The sequence below is a fragment of the Sus scrofa genome, chromosome 6, assembly GCF_000003025.6.
Source record: "Sus scrofa isolate TJ Tabasco breed Duroc chromosome 6, Sscrofa11.1, whole genome shotgun sequence".
In the NCBI taxonomy this organism is placed as follows: Eukaryota; Metazoa; Chordata; class Mammalia; order Artiodactyla; family Suidae; genus Sus; species Sus scrofa.
In genome coordinates this window covers 6721859-6749293 of record NC_010448.4, presented here as the reverse complement: position 1 = coordinate 6749293, position 27435 = coordinate 6721859, and the positions used below count along the sequence as shown (strand labels likewise).

Here is a 27435-nt window from a genome sequence, read left to right as displayed (position 1 = left end):
TGGTTCCAAGGTGACCCTTGTACTCGCCATATGTCAAGTGCTCTGAAGCCCACAGGTGGCTCGTGCAGCCGACAGTGCAGATACGGTGCGTTTCCGTCATTGTGGAAGGTTCTCTTGGGCAGCACTAATCCAGGGTTCTTTATTTGTGAAGAACTTAGAATTATTACCCCCAGGAAAGGAGGATCAAACAGAATGTCATAAAACATAAGAAGGGTGTATTGCTCTCATAAAAGGTTTTCTTGCTCAAAACCCAGTAACTTTTACTTTACACACAATTCTAACAGCCTTGGCTCTCTGCTTTCCCAGACTGCAACGGAAGAGCTGTAACCTTTTGAGGGTTGAGTGTGAGGGGAGGTATTTGGGCAGCAATAGGAAGTAGCCGTTTGGCATCCAGAGAATGCCTGGAGTCTAGAGAAGACAGACACACTCGGTACCTCTGAGGCCCGCAGGGAGCTCTCGGTCCCCTCAGTGGTACCAAGAGCATCCCTAGTACCATGGACGGTGGTAATGGTGATAACAGCCCAGGGCAACAAGAAAAGGTCCACTTATGCTCAGTTATCTTTGGTTTACGGAAACGAGGGGTGAGGAAGGGGAAAGGCATTCAAGGAGGTTTGCTTGGGGACGGGGCCCAAACTGGTCAGTCTAGCCCCAGACCGTTACCCGCTGTTTGCTTTTGTGTACGACTTCCCCTTATTGGGATTAAAGAGGGCATCAAAATATTTTGGGGAGTTCCCGTCGTGGCGCAGTGGTTAACGAATCCGACTAGGAACCATGAGGTTGCGGGTTCGATCCCTGCCCTTGCTCAGTGGGTTAAGGATCTGGGGTTGCCGTGAGCTGTGGCGTAGGTTGCAGACACGGCTCGGATCCCGCGTTGCTGTGGCTCTGGTGTAGGCCGGTGGCTACAGCTCTGATTCGACCCCTAGCCTGGGAACCTCCATATGCCGCGGGAGCGCCCCAAAGAAGTAGCAGAAAAAAAAAATTTTTTTTGGCAGGCCTTTCCTGAATGAGCGTGTGTGGGTTTCTGCCCTCGAGGCCGAGATAAGCTATAGGTGGCCCGGGCACCTGCAGGGCTGGGTGGCAGTGGGAAGGTGGATTCTGGCTCATTCCCCACCCCCACCCCCACCGTGCCGAGTCCTTTCTGCACACACACTGGCAATGTGCCTGCACTCCGGTCCAGACGCTGGGGTTTGGATCTGGCTGGAGGAGTTGAGGAGAGCAGGGGTGAAGGTCACTGTGTGGGGGGATGTGAGATTGAATCCAGGGTCTCTAAGAAGCAGAGACTTGTAAAAATCTCATCACCAATTTGTGCTTCTGTTTCCTCTTCTGTCGCGTGTGGATCGGTAGGGATAAATAGCACCCCGCTCCCCGCCAGCCCAGGGTGGTTGTACAGTTAAATGAGATAATACAGCATAGGAAGCCCTCAGCGTGCTGCTGGGCACCTGTAACGGCTTGATAAATGTTAACCAGGGGCACCTGTGCCTTTCTTTGTGGAAGGGGCTTCGGGTGGGTGGTGGTGGCAGAGCGCGTGTCCTGCCGTGTCACTGAAGAAAACATGCAGCAGGCTGTTCACTACAGCCAAGACAGAAGCAGCCTGGAGTTCCCATTGTGGCTCAGCAGGTGAAAGACCTGATGTTGTCTCTGTGAGGATGTGAGTTTGATCCCTGGCCTTGCTCGGTGGATTAAGGATCCAGCATTACCCGAAGCTGAAGCATAGGTTGCAAATGCAGCCCAGATCCAGTGTGGCTGTGGCTGTGGCTGTGGTGTAGGTCAAAGCTGCAGCTCCGATTCAGCCCCTAGCCTGGGAACTTCCATATGCCACAGGTGCAGCCTTAAAAAGAAAAATTTTTTTAAAAAGCAGCAGGAGGAGGTGAGGGTTGAAGCCCCCTCCCATGATCCAGACCTCTCTGTGGTGCTACCACCCAGGTTCTGGCATCAGCACTACTGCTATTGCCATTGTTGTTGTTGACCGCCCACCGTGGGGCTGGAAGGGCCCCCCCTGCCCTCTGACTTGATCCCTCTCCTCAGAGGCCACAGTTTGTGGATGGGGCTGGAGGCACGTCCTTCCTCGTGCCGGTGGGGCAGTTCCATGGAGAGTCACGTCGTGCCGGGTGGGTCCCCAGTGTGGCACGCCTGCTGGGGCAAGAGGTCCCCAGCTGGGCAAGGGTTCCCATCCTCCTCTGGCCTCGGGAGCCAGCTCCTGGAAGGTGTTTCCAGGCCAGCTTCTCGTTTGGGGGTCAGGGACCCTCTTCTCTCCCCTCCCAGGAACCATGCAGGGTGCCTTGCCGACCTCTGTCTGGAATCGGCCTGGAGCCTCGTCTTGGGGCCACACATGTCATGCTTCATACTTGCTTTTAGAGAAGTCCCCACGGAGACCAGCAGGCAGGTCTGGGCCCCAGAGAGCTGGCTCCCCAGAAAGGTAGCACAAGGCAAAAACAAGCTGCATGGCACCAGCATTAGGGGTGAGGTCAGGGGCTATTTCGGGGGGCCTCGGTCACCCCACTCCCTGCCTGCTCTGCCACGCGTAAAGTCTGGGAAAGCACAGAGTTTGCAGCATCAGCCCTGAAGGGGATGCTGATGTTCCCTCTGGGTCCACTTTCCGCAGCCCAGATCCAGGTGTTGAGGGGACAGGACTGCAGCTCACGTCAGAAACAAAAGCAGAGGGGCGGTCTCTCCTCTTGGTCTGGCAACACCAGGGCCCCTGCACTGGCCCCTCATCAGTCCCTGAGAGCAAGGGACAAAGGCATCCCCTCCCTGGTCCCCGTCTCCCATGGGAAAGCAGCACCCCCACGGGCTAGGACCCCACTTGCAGAATGACCCCCTTTGCAGAAGGATCCCCTTACAGAAGCAGCCCTCTTTGCAAAACAGACCTCCCTTTGCAGAAGGATGCCCTCCCTTTGCAGAAGGATGCTACCTGCCCCCCCCCCCTTTGCAGAAGGACACAATGCAAACTTCTGAGCCGCCAGCACCCCTGCCATGCAGTTACTTCGAGGGCCCCCAAGGACCAGACGTTTGCTCTGAACTCACATGGGTCAGAGCAGCGTCCAGCAGGACCCAGCCAAGCTGGTGGCCCAGGATGAAGGCCCCCAGTCTTAGCCAGGGCTCCCCAGTTCTCTTTAATTTCTCTTTAATGAGAGCAATTTGGCAACAGCATTAAATATGCTCTTACCCTTTGTTCCAGTAATTCCCTTTCTGGGAATCTGGCCTAAGGAAATAATCCTAAACATGGGGTGGGAAAACATGTTTCACAAGGATGTCCATTGTGCAGTTGTTTATAGCAGCATAAAGTGAAGCCACCACACTGTCTGCGGAGGGGGCGGTGGGCGTGGTGGTGAAAGAGGTGGTGGTCAGATGTTTAATAGGCCCTAAAACGGTAATTCTGAAGATTGATCTTCAGAATAGGGGGTGTGCACACGATGTCACATTATGTGAAAAAAGGCAAGTCCCAGATCTATATATACCTGCCAAAAAATGAGGTATGGAAAATCATCAGGAAGTGCCTTGAGAGGTCTTGTATGATTTCGTCTGAAAGGTTACGTTCTGTTCACCATCTTCCCAGTCCGCTAGGACATTCGTGCGTGGCCTTTCTTAGGGTTGAGCCGTGCTTTACATTCAGAAAAGTGGACCCTTCTTAGCGGGCAGCGCTGTGAATTTTGACCTGTGAACAATCAAGTAACTGCCACCACATTCAGGACGTCGACTCTTTGCATCACCCCAAAAAGTTCCCCCACGCCCCTTCCCCATGCCCCTCGGTAACCATTCCCTTCCCCCGCCCCACGCCCACGCCCTGATCTGATTGCAGTCCCTATAGTTCTTGCTTCTTCCAGGATGTCATGCAAACAGAACCACCCAGTACATCTTGTACTGCGTTTATGCGTAGAAATAACTTTTTCATCTACTTAATGTTCTCTTAAATGTACCTCTTAGGGCTGGATTTCCTAGCTTCCCTCAAGTGGAGACTTTAATTTTTCCTTTCTATCTAACTCAGCCTTTACCCCATGCAGGAATCTCCTCCGCTGTAGCCCTGATCGTTGTGCTCAGATTACCGGGGAATTATCAGTTATCTGTAAAATCGTCCCAGCGGTGTGAAAGTACCCAGGATGGAGGACGTCCTCGGCAGCATCAGCTCACCCCCCTGCATCCAAAGAGCGGCCGAGGGCGCCTGCAGTCCCCCGATCTGTCCATTTCCCTTGCAAGCCTCAGGGGCGCCTGTCCAGGCTGTCCATCGTGGTGATAATAGTAACAACAGCAGCCGCAGCTGCAGGTCGTGTTTCTTAATAAACATTTTATGTTAGAACAGTTCGAGACGGAAAGAAAAATTGCAGAGACGGTATCGCTTGCATTCACCCCACACGCTCTCTCCGCCGTGGCTAACATCTGACGGTGGCATGATAAATCTGTCACCGCTCCTGAGCCATACTGATATATGCGTTATGAAAGTCCACGCTTTATTTGATTTCCTTAGTTTCGCCCCGATGTCCTTTGTCTATCCCAGGCTCTCCCATGCGCTCCCAGTGCATTTAGTTATCATGTCTCTGTTGACTTCTCTCGGTGGGGACAGATGCTTCAGCCTTTCCTTGTTTTTCGAGAGTGCTGGTCGGTTATTTTGAGGGCTGCCCCTCAATTGGGGTTTGCCTGATGTTTTTCTCATGGTTAGACTAGAATTAGGACTTGAGGTGAGGAAGCTCCCAGAGATAAAAGGGTTAGTGTTTCTCACAATAGTTCGTTTTATTGAGCTTTTCAGTTTGTTCCAGATGCTGTACTAAGCCCTTGACATATTGGATCCTCTTTAAGGCTCCTGATGCTCATTAAATTCTCAGTGGATCATTGGAGGAAACGGGCTCAGAGAGGGGCAGTCGCTCTCATAAAGACACACAGTAAGCGGCTCAAACACAGGTCTCATTGATTCTCCAATTTTTGCTTTCAGCCAGGACTGCGTCAAACAGCACTGCATCTGCTTTTTTAAAAAAGTGTGTATTTATACCCAGCCTGTCCCCCAAAAGCTGGTAGTGCACCTTCTCATCAAGGCCACTTTGAGACAGTGACAGCAGGGTCAGGAGACAGGCAGGCACGGTATTTAGCAGGTCTTCTGTCATGGTACGTCGCACATGTCACCTGGAGCCCCCGTGTTCCCATCAGCTTGCTGGTGAGCGCTGGGCAGCACAGGGCTTGCTGCGTCTCCATCTCCAGGAGGCTGTGATGGGGAAATAGAAGCCTCCAGGCTTTCCGCTTGTGTGTTCAAGGTTCTAAAGGCATGAGGCAGGCCGGCCGCTTGGTTTGGATAAATCACATCCGCCTTGTGGTGGTCACGCTCAGTACCCTTGTGGGGTTTTTGGATGCGGGTCCGTATCTATTATTAGGTCCAACGATTTTGTGGATGCCACAGTCGCTGTGTTCTAGCCCGTGTTCTCTGGCTTCTTGGTGTATCAAGGGGTCTGAGGGCTGGGCTGGGAAGCCAGCCAGACCTTGGAAAGGGATGTGGGCTGCCAAGGATAGGTGTTCAGCGCATCTGGGCACCCCGGTGCCAGTGCCCTAAAGGAGATTTTTTTAACTTATTATTTTTAATTTTTAAATTTAATATTTAAAACTAATAACCAAAACCTCTTCCCAATATGTTATGCCTAGTGATGATAAGTAATACATGGCTGGGCATTTTTTTATTTTGTTAAGGAAATGAAAAAAAAAAAAAAAAAAGGAGTTCCCTTCATGGCTTAGCGGTTAACCGCCCAACTAGGATCCATGAGGATGTGGGTTCGATCCCTGGCCTTGCTCCGTGGGTTAAGGATCTGGCGTTGCCGTGAGCTGTGGTGTAGGTTGCAGACGCAGCTCGGATCCTGAGTTGCTGTGGCTGTGGTGTAGGCTGGCAGCTGCAACTCCAATTTGACCCCTCGCCTGGGAGCCTCCATATGCCGCAGGTGCAGCCCTAAGATGCCAAAAAAAAAAAGAAAAGAAAGAAAGAAACGACAATCCCCTCCTCCGTGTCAGGCACTGTTTAGGCACGTGGAACAGAACAGGAAACATTCCTGCTCTCGTGGTGCTGAAACACCAGCAGGGGAGACATTCGGTGAGAAACACAGTGAGCATGTCAGCAGTCCCCCAGGCCCCTGGTGTCGCTGGTGTTCTCAGGACAAGACGTGCTCTTGGGGCTGAGTCATTACTGCAGAACACCGAGCATGTGATGGTGCAGGGGGTGCGGGAACAGGGCAGGGGGGCGAAGGGGAGCCCATGTGTTTGCATTTGCGACGCACTGATATACCATCTTGGCTGGACACAGAGGCTGTTGGAGCTGAGGGGGGGGTCAGCGCTGCTGAGAAGGGCCACAGGGACTTGGCTGCCTCCCCCCCCCTTCCAGCCAGGGTCTGAGCAGCCTCGTGGCTCACCTGGACCCTGGCAGGAGCCTCCAGGCTGCTCCCTGCTTCTGCTCACCCTTTCCATGCAGCAGTCCTAGTGATGCCACGAAACTTGCCTAGGGCCCCACAGCACCCACCCAATAAGGAGCGATGCCAGCACCCCAGTAGGCCTCCAGGAGTAGGCATTTCTTACCCGCCCTCCCTGCCTTCGGCCTTACCTCCTCCCAGCACTCCCAGCTTGTTCCCGCCCCTGGGCCTTTGTTCCATCAAGAGCCTGGCACGCACCTCCCCCCATCTTTCCTCTGCCCGTCGCCTGTCACCACACCCTGTCTGGATTTGGGTGCAGCACCTGCCACTCTCCAGTAGTTTATTTACTTGGGTATTTGGTTTGCCCATTGGGTTTCCATCTTGTTCACTGCTGTACCCCTAGCAGCCAGCATGGGGTCTGGAACATAACAGGTGGCCAGTCCTTAGGCATCAGATGAATGAACGAGTGAGTACATGAATGGGCACGTCAGTGATCAGTTCACTCTTACTTCCTGAGCCTGGTGACTGATCATGTCAGGGAAACTCGAGGCCGCTTAAGCCTTCAGCCCTTTTCTCCGCTGCCACCACCACCACCACTGCATCTCAGCTTGGGCAGACAGAAATTGAAAATAAAAAACCTCGTGGGGATCTCAAGTCCTTAAGGGGCCACAGATTTTAAATTGCTTGTATCACAGCCCAATGGTCAGAGCCCGGATCCCTGAGTCCGCAGCGGAGTTCAGTGGTGGCCACGCCCCTTCCCAGCTGAGTGACCTTGGGCGAGTCACAGGACCTCCTGAATCTCAGCTTCCTCATCTGTGCGGTGGGGCTGGCCTGGCACCTGGACTGCTCTGAGGATTAGAAGAGATACCACTTGCCATGTGCTTGGGGAGAGCTTGGCCCATGTCAGAAAGCTTGAGAGATGTTTGCTGTTATTCTTCTCAGCTGTGCCACCCTCCCCTTTGATTCTTCCGAAAGTCTGGCTTTTCTGTGGCCAGAGAGACAAGGATGCTGCCATTTCCTGGTAGCAAGCGCATCCCCCGGTGCCTGGCACCTTCGCTCCCGTGACAGCAGAACTCACTCAGCCGTGAGTGGCTGTGAACTTCTCCCGCCCCACCCTCACCCCAGCAATGCCCGATGACAGCCCTTGTCATTCTTCCTTTCAGTACTAATTATTGAGCCCTTGCCATGTGCCAGGCCCTGGGGAGAGAGAGCAGGGACCAAGACAGACACGGGCCTGGCCTCGTGTCGCTGCAGCCTGGCTAGGAGACAGACGTCAGACAGACAGCACGTGGGTGCACAATAATTAATACAAGTGTAGGAGCCCCTAGGGCACAGGGAGGGATGCTCTGTGCGCAAGAGACGGTGGTGGCTTGGACATGGTGAGGGATGGAGGGGTCCAGGCCATGGATGCCAAGAAGAACAATGCACAGGCCTTGCCCTCAGTGTGCCCGCCCCCTAGTCCTAACTGCAAGTCCACACACGCGAGCAGGTGTCCGCCACAGGCCCTCCCCTCCAGCTTGACCCCGCCAGCTAGGAAAGACCAAGTCCTTTGCTTCCCAGAGTTACCGGGTGTCTGTGCTAGCTCAGGTGGCGTATTGCTAGAGCCGGGGATGTTTTCCAGAACCTTCTTCTGTGACATAGCTGTTGTGCCTGATCTTGTAACCAATGTACGTCTTTTTCTTTTTTTGCTGCAGCCAACTGGGTACATGGAGAACTCAGTCTCCTACAGCGCTATTGAGGACGTTCAGCTGCTGTCCTGGGAGAACGCCCCGAAGTACTGTTTACAGCTCACAATTCCTGGGGGAACTGTCCTACTGCAGGTAAGATAAATAAGCATGAACAAGCAGTTTCTGCTCCCCCCTCCTTTCCCTCCGAGGGAGCTCGCCAGCTATCAAGTGGGAAGGTTGTTTAACTTAGAATATTTTTTTCCCCTCCAAGTATAAGAAGGGTGTAAATTGGGGCTCCCTGGGGGAAAGGAAGAGGGAGCGTGCACAGGTTGAGCTCCTGCTGCATGCCAGCCACTGTCTAGGAGCTTTACATGTTATGTTTTTATTTCTCTTAACCAAGAAAAGAAAAAGAAAAAAAAAAAAAGCTATTCTGATCTTCATTTTGCAGTCGAGGAAACTGAGGCACATAGACACAGGCTTTAAAAGGCTGTAAAAAGCAAGTAAGCAATAGATGCCACTTTTTGCTCTACTTTGAGTGAGGAGGTTTCTTACTTCTCATTGACCTAAGTTTTTTAGACTGATGGAATTATGAGCCATCTCCTTGGAAAAGTGTGCATTTTGTGTGTATTGGTCAGGACCGTTGGTTGGAATTGATACAAACATTATTCAAACAATTCAAATTGATACAAACATTATTCATTATTATCGGAAGCAAAAACAGAATTTGATGCTGTAACTGTATTAAAGTAATGGGGGTGGGGGCGGGGTACTAAGAGAGGACTTCAGGCATAGCTGTATCCAGGAGTCAAATGCTATCATTAATATTCAGTCTCACACCCCCGCCCCTGGCCCCCATCTCCTGGCTTTGCTTCTATTTGCCAGCTTCATGGTCAGGCAGAGTCTTTCCATGTGGTGGGAAAGGTGGACCTCTAGAAGCCTCAAGCCACATTCCTGGAGCTTGCAATCCTTAAAATAATACGAGAGCCCATTTTCCTTTCAGTGTCTTTATAGAATCTCATGGAAGATTCTGACTGGCTGTGCTGTAGTCCCGTTCACCCCAGGGGATGCCCTACCCTGGGTTACCTTCCCGCCCTTACCACAGTGTACGCTCATAGCCCCCCAAGGACCTCATGGGTGGGGAGAGGTGGGTCCACCAAGAAAGGAATTGTGGCAGAAAAATACAACAAGGCTGCCGCGGTACCTGCCTGTGACACATTGCACACATTTCGAGGAGTACCACCCCAGTTTCCAGCAGGTACACACGTCAGAAGAATGGAGTCTCCCAGCATGGGGAGGATGCCTTGGCCTCTTTTAGGAATATTTTCCTTCTAACTCAGTTGCTCCTGCGAGGTCTGCTCTGAGCCCAGAGAGATGCTGCCTAAAACTTGTTTCACAAGTGGCCACTGGATCGCTTAACAACATTGGGGCCAAGAGGCATGCAGTTGGGCCTCTGTGGAGAGTTGAACTCCTCAACCCGAGTGTTCACATCCCTGCGGAAGTCCCATCCTTTACTGTCATCTCGGAGGACACCAGAGCCACGCCCGCCTGTCTCTTTTCTCGTCTCTCACACTCTACTTCACCGGCTCTCGCCTTTGCCAGCCTCACCTCCCGCCAGCAGAGCTTCTCATCCTCTGTCCTGCCCACCTGTGGCTACTGCTCTTGCTGGGAAGACCGTGGTCCCTCCCGGCCCCCTTGGGCCGGAAGGGGGGAGCAGCAGTGGGAAATAGGGAGGGAGGGGCAGCAATATAGGATTCCTTGGAAACAGGCTGAGACCATCCCCCTTGAATCACAGAGCACTGCCTGGCCAGTCCATCCCTGTGCTGGGGGTGGGGAGGTGACTAAGCCCCTGGGTCTCATCCTTAAAGAGCTGCTGGGCCCCCTGGGGAGACAGAGCCGTAAACAAATGACTGCGGAGGGAGCAGCTGAAGCAGAGGCGTGTCCCCGAGGACTGGGCGCCCAGAGCAGGGAGTGACTCATGTGGTCTGGGGGCACCAGAGGAGGCTCCCCTGGCGATTTTAGAGCTGGGTGCGGAGGGATGAGTAGGAGTGTGCCGGGAGCAGGGAGCAGGGCAAGGGGGTGCACAGCATGAATGTGGGGGAGGCAGTGTTGTGTGCCCTGCCCTGGAAGAGAGGGGGACGCGGGGGCGGGTCCCTGCAGGTGTGTCCGGAGCCAGATCATGCAGGTCCTATCAGCTGAGTGAAGAAGCCACAGCAGTTTTCTGAGGGCCATGGGGAGCCATTGAAAACTCCTGAGGGGTAGAGGGGACCGCAGGGGGATCGCCCTGGTTGTGGGGCGCTGGATCTGTGAGTGGAACAGCTCCCTGGGTGCAGCAATCGCTCCACCAGCAGCGGCTTCTGGCGCTGGAGGGTCACTGTACCCCCGAGGAAGGTCTGGGCATCACCTGCCCCGGGGAGGGCAGTGAGGCTTGGAGGATGTAGGTCACTGGTCAGCACCAGAATGTCCCTTTAATGCAGGCCGTGGCCGCGGGCCGGCGCTGCTGACTTGCCTGGCCTCGAGTCAGAGCTCCCCCTGCCGTGCTGATGGGCGGCTAGGCCTGCAGCTGCTCCAGGCCCCCCCTCGCTGCCCCCTGCTCCCGTGGAGCCAGAGGCTGGAGCAGGATCGCAGGAGGAGGGGGAGGAGGAGGAGGCTGGCGGCTCCTGGGATTCAGAGCGGGACTCGGAGCCGGGTGAGAAGCAGACGCAGCCTTTGCCCGTCGCCCAGGGAGGCCCAGGTGGGTGCAGCTCTGCCTCTGCCCCTGCCCCTCGGTCTCTCCCTCGCTGACACTGTCACCACTTTACCTTGCTTCCTTCTTGTTGTCACCCTCCTCCCTCCTGTGATTCATGGGCGGCGTGTGGCCTTCTTGTTATATAAGCAGGTTCCAAATCATCCGAGAGATGGGCTGTGGGCTGGGAGGTCCGCATGGTTATGGGGGGGCCTGGGGGCGCATGGGGCCCAGGGTGGTGCCCTCAGGTGCCAGGCAGGGCGCCCCTTAAGCGCTGTGATGATGGTCAGCTGGCTTGTCCTGATTCACGTGACAGGCCCCAGAGCCGTCCTCCCTTGGAGGGGAGGCGCGGAGGGTGAGGACAGAGGCAGCCAGGTGTGCTCGGAGGGCAAGGCTGATGGAGCTGCCCCCCACCTTCTCCATCAGTAGAGGATGAGGGTGCCTTGAACTGTGCTGCAGCCAAGAGCCACGTAGGGTTGTTTGCATTCAAATTTATTGACTCAAGAGGGCAGTTTCTCGGTCCCCTGGCCCTGTTCCGAGTGTTCAGTAGCCAGGTGTAGACAGTGGCTACGGTTGTGGCCAGTGCAGGTAGAGAGCGTTTCCATCACACACAGGATGTGACCCCAGGGCTGTTCGCTTTGACCCTAAGCTCCGGACACCGCCTCCCACCCCACCCCCCAACGGGAAATAGCCTCAGGATACAGGGGCGGCTGTAGGACTCCAGCATCCCTGAGTGGGTTCCGTCCTGCTGCGCCTGGTGTGGCTGTGCTGGCCGTAGGGTGCTGTCGGGGCGCGGGGATCTGCCCGGCCTCTCTGTCTCTCTCAGCTTCCCCGTCCCCACGTGAGTCTCTTTGCGTGTCTCTCCCTGCCGCGCTCTCTCCACCCCTCCCCTCTGCCCTCTCTCCGTCTCCTGAGACGCGCGGCCCGTCTCCTGTCCTGTAGTTTGTTTTCTCTGCCGTCTTTCCAGGCCTCTCTCCACCCGAGCGCGTTCCTCTGTGTTTCCTGACTCAGTTCTCCCCTCTCTCCTCTCCTGTCCCCCCGCCCCCGCCCCTCTCCCAGCTGCCTGGTGAGAGTTTGAGTCCATTCTTCCCCCAGACCCCCGGGGAGCTAACCTGCCTGCATCACCAGCAGGTTAAGAAATGCTCTCGGGCAGTCGTGCCCCCTCTCTTGCCCGAGACACCGAGCAACACGCCAGCAGGTCCCGTCGCCAGACAACGGCGCCAGCCCTCCAGCCTGGGTCCAGTGGGTGTGTGTCTCGATGCTTTGTGTATTTCGGTGTGAGCTCCCTAATGCCGTGTTTTTAGAGCCCTGGGTGCAGAAAGGACCTGTGTATCTTCTTTCTTCCCTGAATGCCCTTTCTGCTGGCCCTTGGCTCTGAGGAGTAGCGCCGCAAGTGCAGAAACGTGTGGCAGAAGCACCGGGGTGCTCCTTGCCAGCCCGCGCGGGTGGGGGCTGCCCAGCGGGATTAAGAGCCGCGCGTTCGGTGGCGGGTCCTCTTCCAGGGATCTCTGCCTCCTACGTGGGTTTCCCCCTCTTCGTAAGAGGTGGACGGAGTCCACTGCTTGTAAAACAAGGGTCCGGGCGGGTCGAGATCAAGGGCTCCCTCCTTTCCCCGGAGGCGCTGCTGCGGCCACTTCCTGCAGTGACTTCTGAGGCCCGCTCTCCTTGCCGTTCCCAGAAGCCCTGGGGAGGCCAGGCAACTGTTTACCCCAAACGCTGGCGGGGGTGGGGGCGGCGGGGCAGGGACAGGGCGGGTTCCCTTCTTACTGGAAGCCGGAGAGAAAGACCTTTCCGGCCTGTAAAGCACGTGCTGTTTTTTCCCTAAGAAGCTGGGCGGGAAGGAGAACCTGGGAACAGTCACCCACGGGGCACCCTCAGCTGTTTTTCTCACCTCTCGAGACAATACAACAATGAGGGAGAACTTGGCAACTTTCGAAGAGGAAATTAGGCGGAATTTGCCTGGAACGAGGCCCTTTGAGTATTCGAAAGATTTATCACCAGGAGAAGTCCTGCCGCCTGGGCAGGCCTGCCCACTTCCAGGGGCTCTCTTGCCCAGGCTCCCTCAAGTGACCCCCAGGACTTGGAGCCAGGCCCTGAGTCCCGTGGGCCCGGGTCATCCAGGCTCAGCCATCACACGTCAGGGTAGTGACACTGCAGAAACCCACTCTGTCCCCGGGCCCGCTCCCCTCTCCCTTTCCTGGGAAGCCACTGAGAGATGCCTGGGGTTCTAGAGGTCCCCCTGCCCCCATGGCCTCTGTCCTTCTGAACTAGATTAGAAACTAGAGGAAGGAGCTGGACGGCCCACGCTTGTCACAGCCTCTCTGGCTTCGACAGGGGACATGTCTGTGAGGGGGCAGTGGCCACACCGAAGGTCACCCCCCTCTTCTGGAGGAAAGTTCTGGCCCACCCTCTGGTTCGAGGGGTGGGGCCTCCTGGTGATCGGAACTGGCACCAGGAGGCCCCACCCCTCCACCCGCATGATGCTTTCAGATTTCCCAGCCCAGTTCCTGGGAACCCAGCGGTAGGGAAGACAGGCTGTAGGGAGAGAGCAGGCTGTGCAGCCTTGGACAGCTGGGATCCCCTCTCTGGGCTTAAGATTGATCTGTAAACTGGACCCGTGATACCTGTCTCCCTGGGTGTTGCAAAGATCAGCAAGATTGCATGTAAAATCCTCAACACTTAGCACAAGAGGTGTTCGGGAAAGATCTGCCCAGACTGCTTCTAGGGCCCTCGTCAAATACGGCGCAGGGAAGAGAGGGCGTCAAGGCTGACTAGTTCTTTGAAGTTCACTGTGTGTGAAATGTTCTCAGTGAACAGAATAGGTATACTGACGCTTCATTCCCCCTGCTGTCCACTCCCTGCCCACCCATTTATCCACCAGTCTGTTCACCATCTGTCCATCATTCCACCCATCCCTCTGTCCATCCACCTTTCCATTTATCCATGTATCCATCCCATTAGTCAGTCAGGCAGTCAGTCAACAAACATTTATCTGAGTTTTATGGACACAGTGGTGAATAAGTCAGACATGCTTGGTCCCCAACCTCACAGAGCCCACGGGCTGGAGAGGAGGAAGACCAGTGATTACAGGACAGTGTCATCTGTTCGATGAGGTATCGTCACCTGACGTGGTGATGGGGGGCGGGGGCAGGCACCACTAAGACACCGGCATGTCGGGTGAGACCCAAAAGGCAGATGGTTGAGGGAGCGAGGGGCTGGAGGCAGTGCGTTCCTGCTGGGAGGGACCCGCCATGGGAAAAAGGGACAGGAAGCAGAGCGTGCCAGCTCGTTCTAGGCTGCGGTAACACAGCCCCACATTCTAAGTGGCTTGGAACAGCATGGGACTGTTTCCCACTCGGAGTGCGTGTCCATCCTGGGTCAGCTGGGAGCATGCACCATCTGGATGTTTCTGGTCAGCAGGCTGGGGGAAGGGACCCTACTAAATAGCGCACGGGCTCTTCAGGGCTTCCACCGGAGGCGACACCAGGCACCTGGCCGAGTGTTCCTGCCATGTGCCCGAAGGAGAGCTGCAAGCGTTGGGGAAGCACTCGGATGAGACCGCAGCAAGCTGGCCTCTGAGTTTCCTCATCAGAGACACAGCAGAAGAGACATTGGCTTAGAGTTGGGTCTTAACCTGTGGTCCATGCGTATTCTGAAACTGCCTGCACAGTTGCGTGTGTGTGTGTGTGTGTGTGTGTGTGTGTAGCGAGTGTGCAAATGTGTATGTTACTTGGGTACAAGTCCATCGCTTGTTTAAATCCCCCAAAGACTGAGAACCCTGGGTTAGGTGATACCTGAAAGCCCATTGAGCCTCTGAATCGAAGAGCCATTTGTTGTAGTGGCTGCACGTGGCCGAGGCTCCAAAGTGGAGCTGGCCCAGGGTTGGGGGACAGGGACTGTGGCCACCTCCCCTCCCAGCTGTGCTGGGGGAGGAATGAGCCACAGGTGGGTGGGAGGCCTTCAGTGTCTCTGCCTCCCAGGGCTGGGGGCGAGGTGGGGCCAGCAGCTCATGCTTTGCCTCACCTGTAATTAATTCACTCCTCAAGGAGTTCCCATCATGGCTCAGTGGTTAACGAATCCAACTAGGAACGTGAGGTTGCAGGTTCGATCCCTGGCCTTGCTGTGTAGGCCGGTGACTGTAGCTCCAACTCGACCCCTAGCCTGGGAACCTCCGTATGCTGTGGGTGCGGCCCTCAAGAAAATAGAAGGACGCCACAGCCCTGCCTCCCAGTGAGTGCCCACCCCTCACCTTGACTTCACTTGCCTGAGACCCAGAGTCCAGGGCAGGAGCTCCTGATTACTCAGCCCAGCTCGCAGTGGCCAAGGGAGGGGCCGATTAAAGACCTTTATTTTTTGTCTCTTTAGGGCCGCACCCATGGCCTATGGAGGTTCCCAGGCTAGGTGTCCAATCGGAAGTGTAGCCTATGCCACAGCCACAGCAACGCAGGATCTGAGCCTCGTCTGCGACCCACACCACAGCTCACAGCAACTCCGGATCCTTAACCCACTGAGCGAGGCCAGGGGTTGAACCCGCAACCTCATGGTTCCTAGTCGGATTCGTTTCCGCTGTGCCACCACAGGAACTCCTTTTTTTTTTCCTTGATGAAAGACCTTTGACAGGGACTCAGACTTGAAGCCCCCGGCTTGGGAGGGCTGGGCCTGGCCCTGGGGAGACGGTCCGTGTGGGATTTGGCTGCCGAGGCCAGGACCAGAGTCGCCATCCACCCCACGTCCCACCGCCTCCTGTTTCTTCCGAGGCTGCTGTTCGCCTGTTCTGCGCACCCAGCCCTGCTGGTACGGGCCACACTAATCAGAGCGAGGGGTTTGGAAGTGAGACCCTGCCCTCAGCGAGCTTACCGTCCTCTCATTGGTTCCTCCAGCAGGTCTCTCCCGGGTACCTCCGGCCCCAGGCCCCGGGGATACAGTGGGGGTCACTCCTGGTCACACCCGGGTCACACCCCTTGGCAGCGCAGCAGGGTGGGTTGGCCAGTGGAAGGCAGGTCTCCTCCTGCCCCACCTCGCCCACTGCCCTCTCCTCACTCTTCCTTTTATCTTCACTCATTGGGTCCAGCCAGTGACACATTGTGGGCACCATCCGAGCCCGCAGTGGGCCCTCGGAACCCGTGGGATGACCCCTGTCTGTGCTAAACCAGCCGGGCCGTACCCCTCTGTTCACTTCTTACTGCTGCTGTGGCAAAGTTAAACAACACAAAGGTATCAGCCTACCCTTCTAGAGATCCGAATCCAGCGTGGCTACCACTGGCTAAAATCGAGGTGTCCGCAGGGCTGGTTCCTTCTGAAGCCCGAGGGAGTTACCCATGTCCTTGCTGTTGCCAGCTTCCAGAGCCGCCCGCCTCCCTGGGCTCATGGCCACATCATTCCAACCTCTCCTTCCGTCTCTGACCATCTGCCTCCCTCCTGTAAGAACCATTGTGATTACAGTGGCTCACCTGGATAATCCAGAATAATCTCTGCATCCCGAGGGCTTTCACTTAATGACATCCGCCAAGTCGTCTGCACCTAAGGTGGCGCACTCGTGGGGCATTAGACGTGGACAGACCTCAGAGGTTCCCTTGTGCCACCTACTACCCCTCCCCGCTCTCTGGCCACCTCGGTTGTGATAAAAGCAGATAAAAATGGTCGTGGGCCAGAAGCGGGCAGGAGCTGGCTCATACGGGCGTGTACCAGCTCCCGGGAGCCCAGCGCCATCATCTCTTTTTATCTCTGGTCCAGGGACATCCCCCGGTAGAGTGGACTCGGCCAGTGTGGTTAGTGACATCACAGAAGTCCACACACACACTGTGGTTGGGACTTTTAGCCCGGAACCTCTTTTTCAGCACAGTCGTGGCCGTGGTCGGTGCAGGTACCCAGCCCTGCTCCCAGTAGAGTGTTTGCACTTTGCTGGGTGCTGCGCTCAGTACGTTAGCATTTTACATGGATTATCTCATCGTGTGGGATCTTTGCACCGCTCTTTCTGAGCGTGGGATGTATTTTGTCGCCCTAATGAACAAGAATCGTCATGAGACCACAGCTAGGTCAGCATAGACCGGAGGTGACCCAGCTACAGACCTTCCAGGGCTGCTGGTCCCTGTCACAGACTCCCCTTTGGCCTCCGCTGCCCTGGTCAGGTGTCCCAGGCTTTGTGCCATCAGGGGACTTACTCCAGGTCCCATGGAGGCAGAATGGGGCCGTGAGCCCAGAGCTGCCAGAGACGCAGCTACGGCAGAGGCACCTGCCTCACACGGAGGGTCTCCCTCGTCTGCTTCCTGCTCGGGGCAGAAGCAGGAGCTCACCTTGCCTCCAGGTGCCGCTGTGGGTCGGCTCCGGGTCTGGAACGAGTCGCTAAGCTTGCCCATGGGAGCCTGACTCTCAGCTGCACAGGCCACTGAACTGGTACATTTTTTCCAGCCCAGAGATTTCCCCAAACTGCCCTGGGCGAGCGGCTGCTGTTCCATCAGTGACTTGGTGGGGGCTGCGGGGGAGGTCAGCTGCAAGCCCCAGATCTCCCTGAATGAGGGGGACACGCTGTCCACGCTGATGTGTGTGCTGTGCCTGTGCGGGGGGAGGGGCAGTGTGGTCAGGGACAGACGTGGACATTCGTGCTTGGGGAGAGGCTGTGGCCTTTGTCAGACTCCCTCTGACCTTCAGGGCCCGTGGGATCAGGCAGGGACCCACACGGCGTTTCTGCCTTGGGGGTGGCCAACGGCAAACGTGAAATGCCGTCACGCTGTGGTTTGGGCCTGAGTCAGAGTGCTGGGTTCAAGCCCTGGCCCCACCCCCAGTGCCTGGGAGCCCGTGGGAGAGTTTAACCCCCGAGCCTCAGTCTCCTTGTCTGTACTGTAGGGACGGGGGTGCAGACGGCGCCAGCTTCCCAGCTATGACTTACAGGGCCTGAATGAGCCAGTCCACTGTGGGGCTCAGTGTGGCATCTAGCGCCCGTTAAACGTGCCATAAATACCATGTTGCCATCCGCACATCTGCTAGAACCGGAGGTGAGCGCAGCGTGGTGGCCAGGAGTGGCCCAGAGTCTCTGGACTGGTGTGGCGCGCGTCCCGGAAGGTCTCGCTCCCTGCACGGTGTTTTTTAATGCAGTTCTGCCCGAGTTCAAGGCCAGGTGCTTTCTACCATGGCTTTCGGCAGGTGGCAGGAGGGCTGGTGGTTAAATTCACAGGCTTGGAAGCCGGGCTGCTGGCTTGAGGGCGGTTGTTTGACGCGAGAGCTCAGGGTCTCCGTTTTCCCCCTTGTGAAGCAGGCACGCTGTGGCCCACCTCTTCGGGCTGTGGTGCAGGCTGCCGCAGAGTATGTGGGTGACTACCGCCCAGGGCCTGGAGCAGGGCTTGGGGAGCCCCCAGTAAGAGCCATCAGCAGCAGCATCTCACCACACGCCTCCCCCACTCGTCCTGGTCCCTCCCGTCATCCTGAATAGCTTGAGATATGAGTACAGTTAAAGCTCTTCCAGCCAAACCCGTGCCCGGTGGCATCGATGTCTTATTTCAGACAAGACCCCGGGGTGACGGGTTCTGGTCTGGTTTTTCACGCGGGGCTCAGCTTGGAGCACCCCTCTGAAGGGTAAGCCAGGTCACAGATCCCATGGGACAGAGCCGGCTGGGGCTCCCGTGAGGACCTGTGCGACGCTCTGTGTCTGCCGGCCAGTCACTGGACCTCACTGTCCTGATCTTCTCGTTGCAGGCTGCCAACAGCTACCTGCGAGACCAGTGGTTCCATTCTCTGCAGTGGAAGGTAAGTCCTGACTCGCTTGCTTGCTGGAGGCAGCTGCCTTCGTCTCAGCAGCTGAGTGTGGGCTCACAGCAGGTCTGCCCCCGGAGGCTTGAGGGTGGAGGTCTCTCGCCTTCCTGGCAGCTCAGCCGAGGAGCTTGGCTCACTGTATGGAAGCCCCCGCCTCCCTCTTTGACAGTTGATACCTTTCCCCTCTCGAGGCGGAAACTGCCTTCTCCCCTTGGCCCTCAGCTTTGCTCGGGAGCCTCACAGCGTGTGCCTGCTTCCGAAAGGCTCAAAGAACCACTTGCTCTCAGGGCAGGGGCTCTCCTGAGAGGCTCGGGGAGGCAGGACCTCAGGGGCTCAAGATGATGGCTTGAAAGTAACTTCCGGGAGTTCCCCGGTAGCGCAGCAGATTAAAGATCTGGCATTGTCTCCACTGTGGCTCGGGTTACTGCTGTGGTTCAGTCTCTGGCCTGGTAACATCATACCACTGGAGAGACCAAAATAATAATAACAGTAATTTTTTTAAAAGTTCACTGAACAAAAAGTTCTTGTGTTTAAAAGAAAACGAGAAACGTGAAGTTCCCATTGTGGCTCAGCGGGTTAAGACCCTGACACGGATTGTCTCTCTAGGGTTGTGGGCTCCATCCCTGGCCCCGCTCAGTGCGTTGCTGCAAGCTGTGGCCTAGGTCACCGATGCGGCTCAGATCTGGTGTGGCTGTGGCCGTGGCAGAGACCTGCAGCTGCAGCTCCGATTTGACCCCTAGCCCACAGACTTCCACATGCCACAGGTGTGGCCGTAAAAAGAAAAAAAAAACAAACAGGAAAACAAAAAGCAAAAAAAAAAGTGATCTCTGAAGGTGGCACCAGAGATAGATTCATCAGAGATGCAGAAGCCCAGCTGTATTTCCATAGGCTTCGCTTCCTTTCCATTATCTGATTCTTTGGCCTGATTTTCCAGTTCTGGCTCTGCTTAGGGTGGTCCAGGGCCTTCTAGCACAGAAGGTGAATTAGTCCCCTCCTGGTCACGTTCAAGACCCAGCGGCGGGATCTACGAGAAGGGTCCTGCCAGCCTCCTGGGGAGTCCACGTTCTGCTCCCTGGCGCAGGACCCTGGCACCCTGCCTCCCCATCTCCCCGCCCTCTGATCTTTTAGTTGAGAACAAGCCATGACAGGCCTGCGGGCTTGCAGAGCCAGCAGGGCGAGGCTAGAATGACCTGCGTGGCCTGAGCCGTCATCTTTTGGTAAGCCATCGGGCGGTGGGGGACGAGAGGCTGGCCCTGTGCAGGGCTTGCGGCATGTGCCATGTTGGGACAAGCACGGGACACGCGGCATGCCTCTCGTGCCTCTGGAGGGGCTCCCGTCACAGCTGGGCGGAGGGCGGAAATCCAGCCCCGGAAAATTGCATTCCTGGTCCAAAGAGGGCCGCCCCTGGCCCTTCCCCGACAGCTGCAGGTCCTCTCTCTCGTTTGTGCCCGCATGGCCGTCTCAGAGGCCAAGTGGGAGTCTCCAAGTTGGGGCTGCGAAGGGAAAGGACCGGCATTTCCTGAGCACCCTTTGTGTGCCTGGGGCCTGAGACCAGCCTGTCTGTTTCACCCTTGTAAGCCTGGTTGTCCTCATTGCTCCCGTTTTCTCTCTAGGGAAGGGGAGGCCAGACTGGACCCCTACCTCCCCAGCCAGTAAGGGCCTGGGGCAGCGTGCAGACCCTGGCCTTTCCCGTCCCTGTGGGTTCCTAAGCGCACTCGGAGGACACCGGGTGTCAGCCCGGCAGGCAAGCGGCGCCGGCCTGCTCAAGGAATTGGCAGGGGCTGCTGGAGCTTGATTTCTGCAGGGACGTCGTCCCTGAGGCCTGGCTCTCTGTGGCCCGATGAGTCCCAGGACAGGCAGGACCCATAGGGCCGCCTGGGAGAGCACTGGAGAGGAAGAGGGGAGGAATATGGGGTGCTGTGTGGTGCTAAGGGCTCCCCAAAAGAAGAGGCCCGTTCACTGCCCTGGGTGCGGCTATCGGGCGACTCTCCTTCCTCCGCCCTCCTTGTGTTTCTCCTTGTGTGTCCTCAGCAGGTGCCGACCTTGCTTTTTCTTAGCTCAGGATGGGACAGAAAGTCCTTAGAGACATACTGCCCATCTGACAGGTTGGGGAGACGCCTTTGAAAAGGTGGCCAAGATCAGGGTCTAGGAAGAGGCGGGGGTCTTTCATGATTCCTCAGAACTCTGCTTTCCTCCTTGCCCTGGCCCCCAGTTTCTTCAGCCATGTCCTGGAATCTTTGGGAGCACCTCAGAGGCAGTGCTTATACCATGTGTGAATATTCTTCGGCTGTAAGGGGGCAGTGTGATGGTGAGCACTGAAAGCCGAATTTCAGGAGACCGCGACGGCTGGAAGGATGATTGGAAAGGGACAGGTTTGAAATGTGCTAACTCAGATGGCAAGGATTGCATGTGGGGTTCAGACAGTCAGTTGGGCAAGTACCCAGTTAGGGAGCCCTGGGCTTCTAACAGTTCTCATAAGGACCTGGACGTCTGCACTTCCTTTTGGTGGCATTTGCTTTATTTACAGTTGTTACATTTAATCACTTAAGTCGAAAAAAAAAAGGAAACCAACAAGCATCCAGGAAACTCAAAGCAGGGTATCGAGGATGCAGCAGGGAGTGGCCAGGTGGTAGATGGTGACCTCTGTTCTCATGGTGGAAGCACTCACTTGTGTCTTAGGCAAGCGTGAGGCACTAGCAGTTTTCCCTTTTTGCCAGTTCCCCCCCCCCCCCCACTGATTTAGGTATGCTGCCACCAGGTGGCAGTGATATCTCAGCATCAGCAACCTGACTTCATCCCTGGGGCTCTTTGCCACTCATTCTGGATGAGGTTGGAGGGAGGCATGCTCTTCTTCCCGGTAAAATGGCAAAGAAACAGAAGGTGTTTTTGAGGTACTGCTGGCTAATGAAATGAGCTTAGAGACCCACACGCAAATCCTGGGTCTGTAGCAGTCTCGTGTAGTGTGCATAGATTCCAGCAAGTGTTGATTCAGATGCAGTTACTGAGTGCCGACAATGGGCAAGGCACGGCTGGGTGCTTTCCTGTTCATTGACAGCAGAGGACGAGGCTCCTAGGGGTCGAATGACTTGCCCATAGTCACGCAGTGCTTTCGTTACACTACCTCCAGCTACATCCAGCTGCACCTGACTCTGAGCTTTGGACCCTTCCGCACATTCAGGATGTGTCCTGCTTCTCCTGCCTGCTACAGCCACTCTCTCCATCTTTACCACCAACCATTTTGGGGTTTGCTTTTTTCTTTCTTTTCTTTTCTTTTTTTGCTTTTTAGGGCCACACCCACAGCACATGAAATTTCCCAGGCTAGGGGTTGAATTGGAGCTGCAACTGGCAGCCTACGTCACAGCCACAGCAACACAGGATCCGAGCTGCATCTGCGACCTATACCACAGGTCACAGCAACACCAGATCCTTAACCCACTGAGCGAGGCCAGGGATCAAACCCACATCCTCATGGATACTAATCAGGCTCATTACTGCTGAGCCACAACACGAACTTCTGGGGTTTTCTTTTTCTTTTCTCTATCTTTAACCTTTTTTAAAAAAAAAAATCATTAGAACATCAAAATTCAGGACTTGTGAGATCCCACAGCCTTAGCTTAGATTTTCAAATTTTCTACTTGCTGTTTTTGTCATTTTTTTCCCCCTCCACTAATACATGTGCCCATGTGGTAGCTGTGGTGCCCACAGAGAATACATTCTTCTGTTTGGTAAAAAACATGGCCTCTTAGATGCTGTGTTCCCATTGATTTCGTGTTTTTATCCACCTGTACCGGTACCTGTCCTGCCCTGTGTCGTATCACCTCCAAGGGGACCAAAATTGGTATTTGGGGGCTTGAAAACCTTGTTATTCCAGTGGTATGTGGCTTCCTAGTAACCTCCTCAACAAAATCTTATTTGCTAGTATTTGTTTTCAGAAGGCTAAGGGCAGCTGCGGGTGGGGAGATCCTGAAAGGCTCTTGATGATGAGAACAAGCTTGAGGAGTTCCTGTCGTGGCACAGTGGTTAACAAATCCGACTAGGAACCATAAGGTTGTGGGTTCGATCCCCGGCCTTGCTCAGTGGGTTAAGGATCCGGCGTTGCTCTGTGGTGTAGGCCGGCGGCTACAGCTCCGATTGGACCCCTAGCCTGGGAACATCCATATGCCGCGGGAGCGGCCCTAGAAAAGGCAAAAAAAGACCAAAAAAAAAAAAAAAAAAAGAAAGAAAGAAAACAAGCTTGAGAAGGACTGCCGTAGAGTTTGTCTCACGCTGTGTCGGGGAGCAAAGCCGCAAGTGAATGAAGTACCTGTGCGATAGTCCTGGACTGCTGCTCTGCCCCGGGGCCCCGTGGTCCTCGTGGCCTCAGCTCTGAACATTAGTGCAGCCACAGGTGCACTGGGTGGGGGGTTTCCTCCACGCTGGGCCCTGTGTTTCAGGTGTCATCTCATGTCACTGAGTGGTCTATCCTTATTGCTCTCGGCCCGTGAGGAAATCTGAGTCCCTTGTCCAAGGTCCCCAGGCCCCCACAAGGGGAGAGGGGTTTGCTTCCGCACACCCCAGCCCCTGGAACCCCCTTCCCAGCCTCTCCCTCTCTCTGGACCCCTCGCTCTGTCTTCCTCCAGGCCTCCTGCCCCTGGAGGGGCAGTGCTGGTCGGGGAGGGCAGAAGAGGCCTGGGGCATCGTGGCAGGACAGGATGGGGAGGCGAGTGGAGTCACGCTGGGTGCTGGTATGGCAGCCCCTGCCCCACCCTGGATCCTGGAGCCCGCTGTCCTCGGGGCTCCCGGGAGAGGCCAGCTCTGTTTGGTTTGGGTGGTTGGGCCCCTGAGGCTAATTCCTGGGGGTGTGGAAGCGCAAACAGTGTGCTGAGTTAATGAGGCCTCATTTCTGACTCACATGCACCTTGGAGCCGTGTCCTGGGGAGCCAGGCCTGTCACTGTGTGTCAGGCTCCGAGGGGCCAGGCCGGGAGTATATGGTGGAGCCAAGGAGGGTCTGGCGTGTTCATAAAGCTGTGAGGGACAGGCCTGTCCGGGTGGACAGGGCCCTGCAGCCCTGAGTACCTGGCTGAGCGACAGCCGTAAGAGGCTCCCGAAAGACACCTGCCGTGTGTAGCCGGCGCTCCTGGTGCCTCCGGCTTTGAAAAGACGCCTTCTCACTTCCAGAGAGGGGTTCTGGAAAACCAAGATGGCTTTCTCGCCGGGGGGAAACTGGGTCACTCACAACAGCCCCGGGGGCAGCTGAGCTGGGGAGGGTGCAGACTGTGGGGGGGCGACAGAAGCGGCCTGTTTTCCTGTCGCAAAGCTGCCAGGCAGAGGAATGGGCTTGGCCCCGGGAAAATCCCAGCCCAGGTTTGCATCCTCTCTGGCCGTCTGCCCCAGCCGCGCTGCCGCCTTCTCCCCAAGCAGTTTCCCAAGCCCCTGGCGTGGCCACAGCCACGTGCTCACCCCCATCCAGGGCCCTGTCCCTCCTCTGTACAGACTAGGAGGGTGGAGAAGAATGTGGGGTCCCATGTGTTCTTTGTGTGCGTGTGTTTGTGAGGGGTGACCGTGTTATAAGCGCACTGGATATGGGGTGTGTTTATTTGGGCCTCAGATTTTCTGTCTGTGAAATGGGAGGTTACTAACTAGGACCTTGCCCACTAGGTTGGTGTGAGATCAGGCTGCCCTGCAGGTCATGGGGTTGCAGGGGCCAGGCCTGCAGGAACATCATTGCAGGCACCCCTATCAGAGCAGCCGGTGGGTGGGAGCATGGCAACCCTAACCCTAACTCTAACCCCTGCTCCTAGGGGTGTGCACCTAGCCCCTGCAGTGCCCCCCTGAGGTGTGTCTTTTTTTTTTTTTTTTTTTGGCTTTTTAGGGCCGTACCCGCGGCATATGGAAGTTCCCAGGCTAGAAGTCCAATCAGAGCTACAACTGCAGGCTGCGCCACAGCAACACAGGATCCGAGCCGTGTCTGCAACCTACACCACAGTTCACGGCAACGCCAGATCCTTAATCCACAGAGCGAGGCCAGGGATCGAACCTGCAACCTCATGGTTCCTAGTCAGATTTGTTTCTGCCACGCCACAGTGGAAACTCCCGTGGCATGTCTTTGAGATGGGGCGGCAGGAGGGCGGCAGCCTGTCCTGGGAGGGCTCCTCCCGGCGCCCTCCTCCTTTATGCACATTCGCATGAATCCTCGCAGTGGGGCTGCAAGGTCTTTATTGATGAGGGGACCAGGGAGACAAAGGCCATTGCCACGGACAGCTGCTCCTAGGGGTGTCACACTCTCGCTTCCACATAAGCCCTGGGCTGAGCCCTGCTGGGGTCCCCACTGCAGGGTGAGGAACTGGGAGTCTGAGGTGAAGGCCGTGGGGCTGGGAGCCTGGGTTGTCTCACCCCCTGGACCCCACCCCCCACAGGGAGAGAGAACCCCTGGTGCCAAGGTTCCCAGGGAGCCAGGTGCGAGGGACAGAAGGCCCTGGAGCTGACGCCCCGCCCCTGCAGGGGAGCTCACTTGGCGGGAAGGGCGGGCCCTCCAGTGGGTGCCGTCACCTGCAGCCTTGACCTTCCTCCTGGACCCACCTCCTTCTCCCTCTTGGGCATAGGACCCTGAGGCCTTTCCTCCTGCAGGACAAGCCACTTCTAGAAGTCCTTCAACCAAGGCCCCTCTGACCACCACAGGTCCCCCCAGCACACGTACCCCAGTAGGGCAGGTGGCCTCGCCACCCTCCTGTGCCAGTAGGTGCCAACACCTTGCTCACCGCCCTGCTGAATCCCCTCAACTGGGGAGGGCGGTGTCCTCCTGTTTCCCGTTTCACAGTTAAATGACTTGCTCAAGGGCACGCAGCTTTCAGATGGCAGAGCTGAGGTTTGAACATCATTTCAGTTCCAGAGCCCAGGATGGTAACCACTGGCATCATGGCCCCCACTGCACGTGCGTGTGTCTGCGCGTGCGTGCGTGTGTGCGCGTATGCGTGTGCATGTTCCTGTGAGCGTGTGTGTGCACACGCACATACACAGACACACGCACATGCCGACACTTCCTCCGTCACACCTGTGGGCTTGTGCTCCTGCCTGTACCATTCGCCTGTCTGTCCTCCTGCCTTTCGTGTCGGGGGCTGTGGTATTTTTGTCTCGTGAGGCATTTCACGAGAGCTTTGCGTTTTTCCCTGAGTCTCGCAGACGTCACTGGGAGGATTATGTGAATTAACCTCTGACTCCGCCATCCCCTGCTTCTCGTGGGAAGGGCCGATTGCCCTGCCCACCCTGTGTGCCACCCTGGGCCCCGGAAAGTCAAGCTCAGGGCCAGCCACTTCCACGTCTGCCTGAACACACTGTGTCACCCTGTCCCCAGACTGCAGCAGTGAGGCTGGACCTTGCCTTGCTCCTGGTCTCTCTTTCTCTGGGCCACCCTCCCCTGTGTGGTCCCTCCTGAGCTCACCTTGTCTGGCAGGAAGATAGTGCCCCCCCCCCACCTGCGGCCATCCCTCCTGTCCCACCGTCCTGTCCCCTCTGTCTCTGCTCTTTACACATCAAAGGCAACGACCCCTTTGCCCCTACACGTCCCTCCCACAGGCGGATTTCACTCCTGCCAGTGCCCCTCCAGCTTCGCCCACCTTTGCACGGACCTTATGGCCAGGTGTGTGGACAGTCCTGCCAGCTTTGCACAATGCTGCAGCTTGAACATTTCAGTGTGTGTCCAGTCCTGCATGAAGAGGCTTTCTGATGGCTGCATCATATCTGTGAAGATGTCATGGCATAATTTACCAAAGGACCTGCTTTCCAGTATTTGGGCTATTTCTCTTTTTCTCAACTGCAGATAATGCCGTCCTGACTGTCCTTATAGCCAGTCTTTTCCTGATTTTGAATTACTTTCTTGGGGCTGGTTTCCAGAACAGGGCTTACTAAGCAGAGAGGAGGGGTATTTTTTGTGTGACCCTTAGCACATATTGCCACCTTGCTCCCCAAAGAGGAATTTTCTCTAATGCCTAAGGAGAAGGCTCCGGGCCAGGCTGCCTGGCTTCAAATCCTGGCTCCACTGCCCACTGGCTGTATGACCCTGGACTAGTTACTTTCCTCCGTGGGCCTCCTTTCCCTCCTGAATAAAACAAGGGTCGTAATAAAACCAAGCTTATTAGGTTCCTGTCCAAGTTAAATAGGTGAATAGTTGAGAACAGCACCTGACATGTGAATAACTGTTGGATCAATATTAATTATTCTTATTCTTCTTGAATGATCAAGACCTCTGTTTCCTTTTGTGCAGAAGGGTTCCAAAAGACAGGGTTCTAGAAGAAGGGAGGTACACACATAGCACGCCTGCCACCAACCCCCAGTGAGCCCCTGGCAGGCATCTCTAATCAATCTCTGCGCTCTTTTCCCCTGCGGCAGACTCTTATTACTGTAGCCCCTGCTGGTCACCCTGATTTGAAAGAGGGAGTGAAAGCGTCCCACCACCCCTGCTTGAGTGACCTCCTGGAGCTGTGGAGATTGAGAGTTACTGGGAATCCGTGTCCATTCCCATCGGCTCTGGCTCGTGTCTCTCTGGGGCTTGTTCATGGCAGCTGTCACTGAGTTGCCTGTTCTCCTCTGCCTGGGAAGGTTGTGAGTGTCACCTGTCCTGCGTCTAAGCAGGGATGTAAATCAGGGAAGTGGGGTGAGGAGGGGCAGGAGTTGGCCTCGGTGCTTTCACAGGCCCAGCCCCGCATCTGCTTCCTCCAGGTCGAAAAGGCAGGAATTCGTCCAGATTAATTTCTGGCACTTGGTCAAAGAGGGCTTTGTGACTTCCTAAGAGGGATCAGAGGGATTCTGCAGAGAACTGTGAAAGGAGGGGCTCTCCCCACGAGGCGGGGGGCCCAGCACAGTCCAAGACTTCAGGAGGGGCTCAGCAGGGGTGAGGGGGCAGTGGTGGCAGAGCAGAGGCCTCGTAGACCTGAGTCCAGCCAGGCCGCT

The 27435-nt window shown here is 56.1% G+C and overlaps 1 protein-coding gene across 1 annotated transcript in view; it reads left to right on the top strand.

Moving 5' to 3' along the window:
- Positions 1–27435, top strand: part of CMIP (c-Maf inducing protein) — a 228638-nt gene that overhangs the window by 132581 nt on the left and 68622 nt on the right. Inside the window, exons 2-3 of the mRNA XM_021093761.1 lie at positions 8069–8194; positions 18453–18503. Of these exons, the coding sequence (XP_020949420.1) occupies positions 8069–8194; positions 18453–18503 (177 nt within the window). The remainder of the gene's footprint in view (positions 1–8068; positions 8195–18452; positions 18504–27435) is intronic.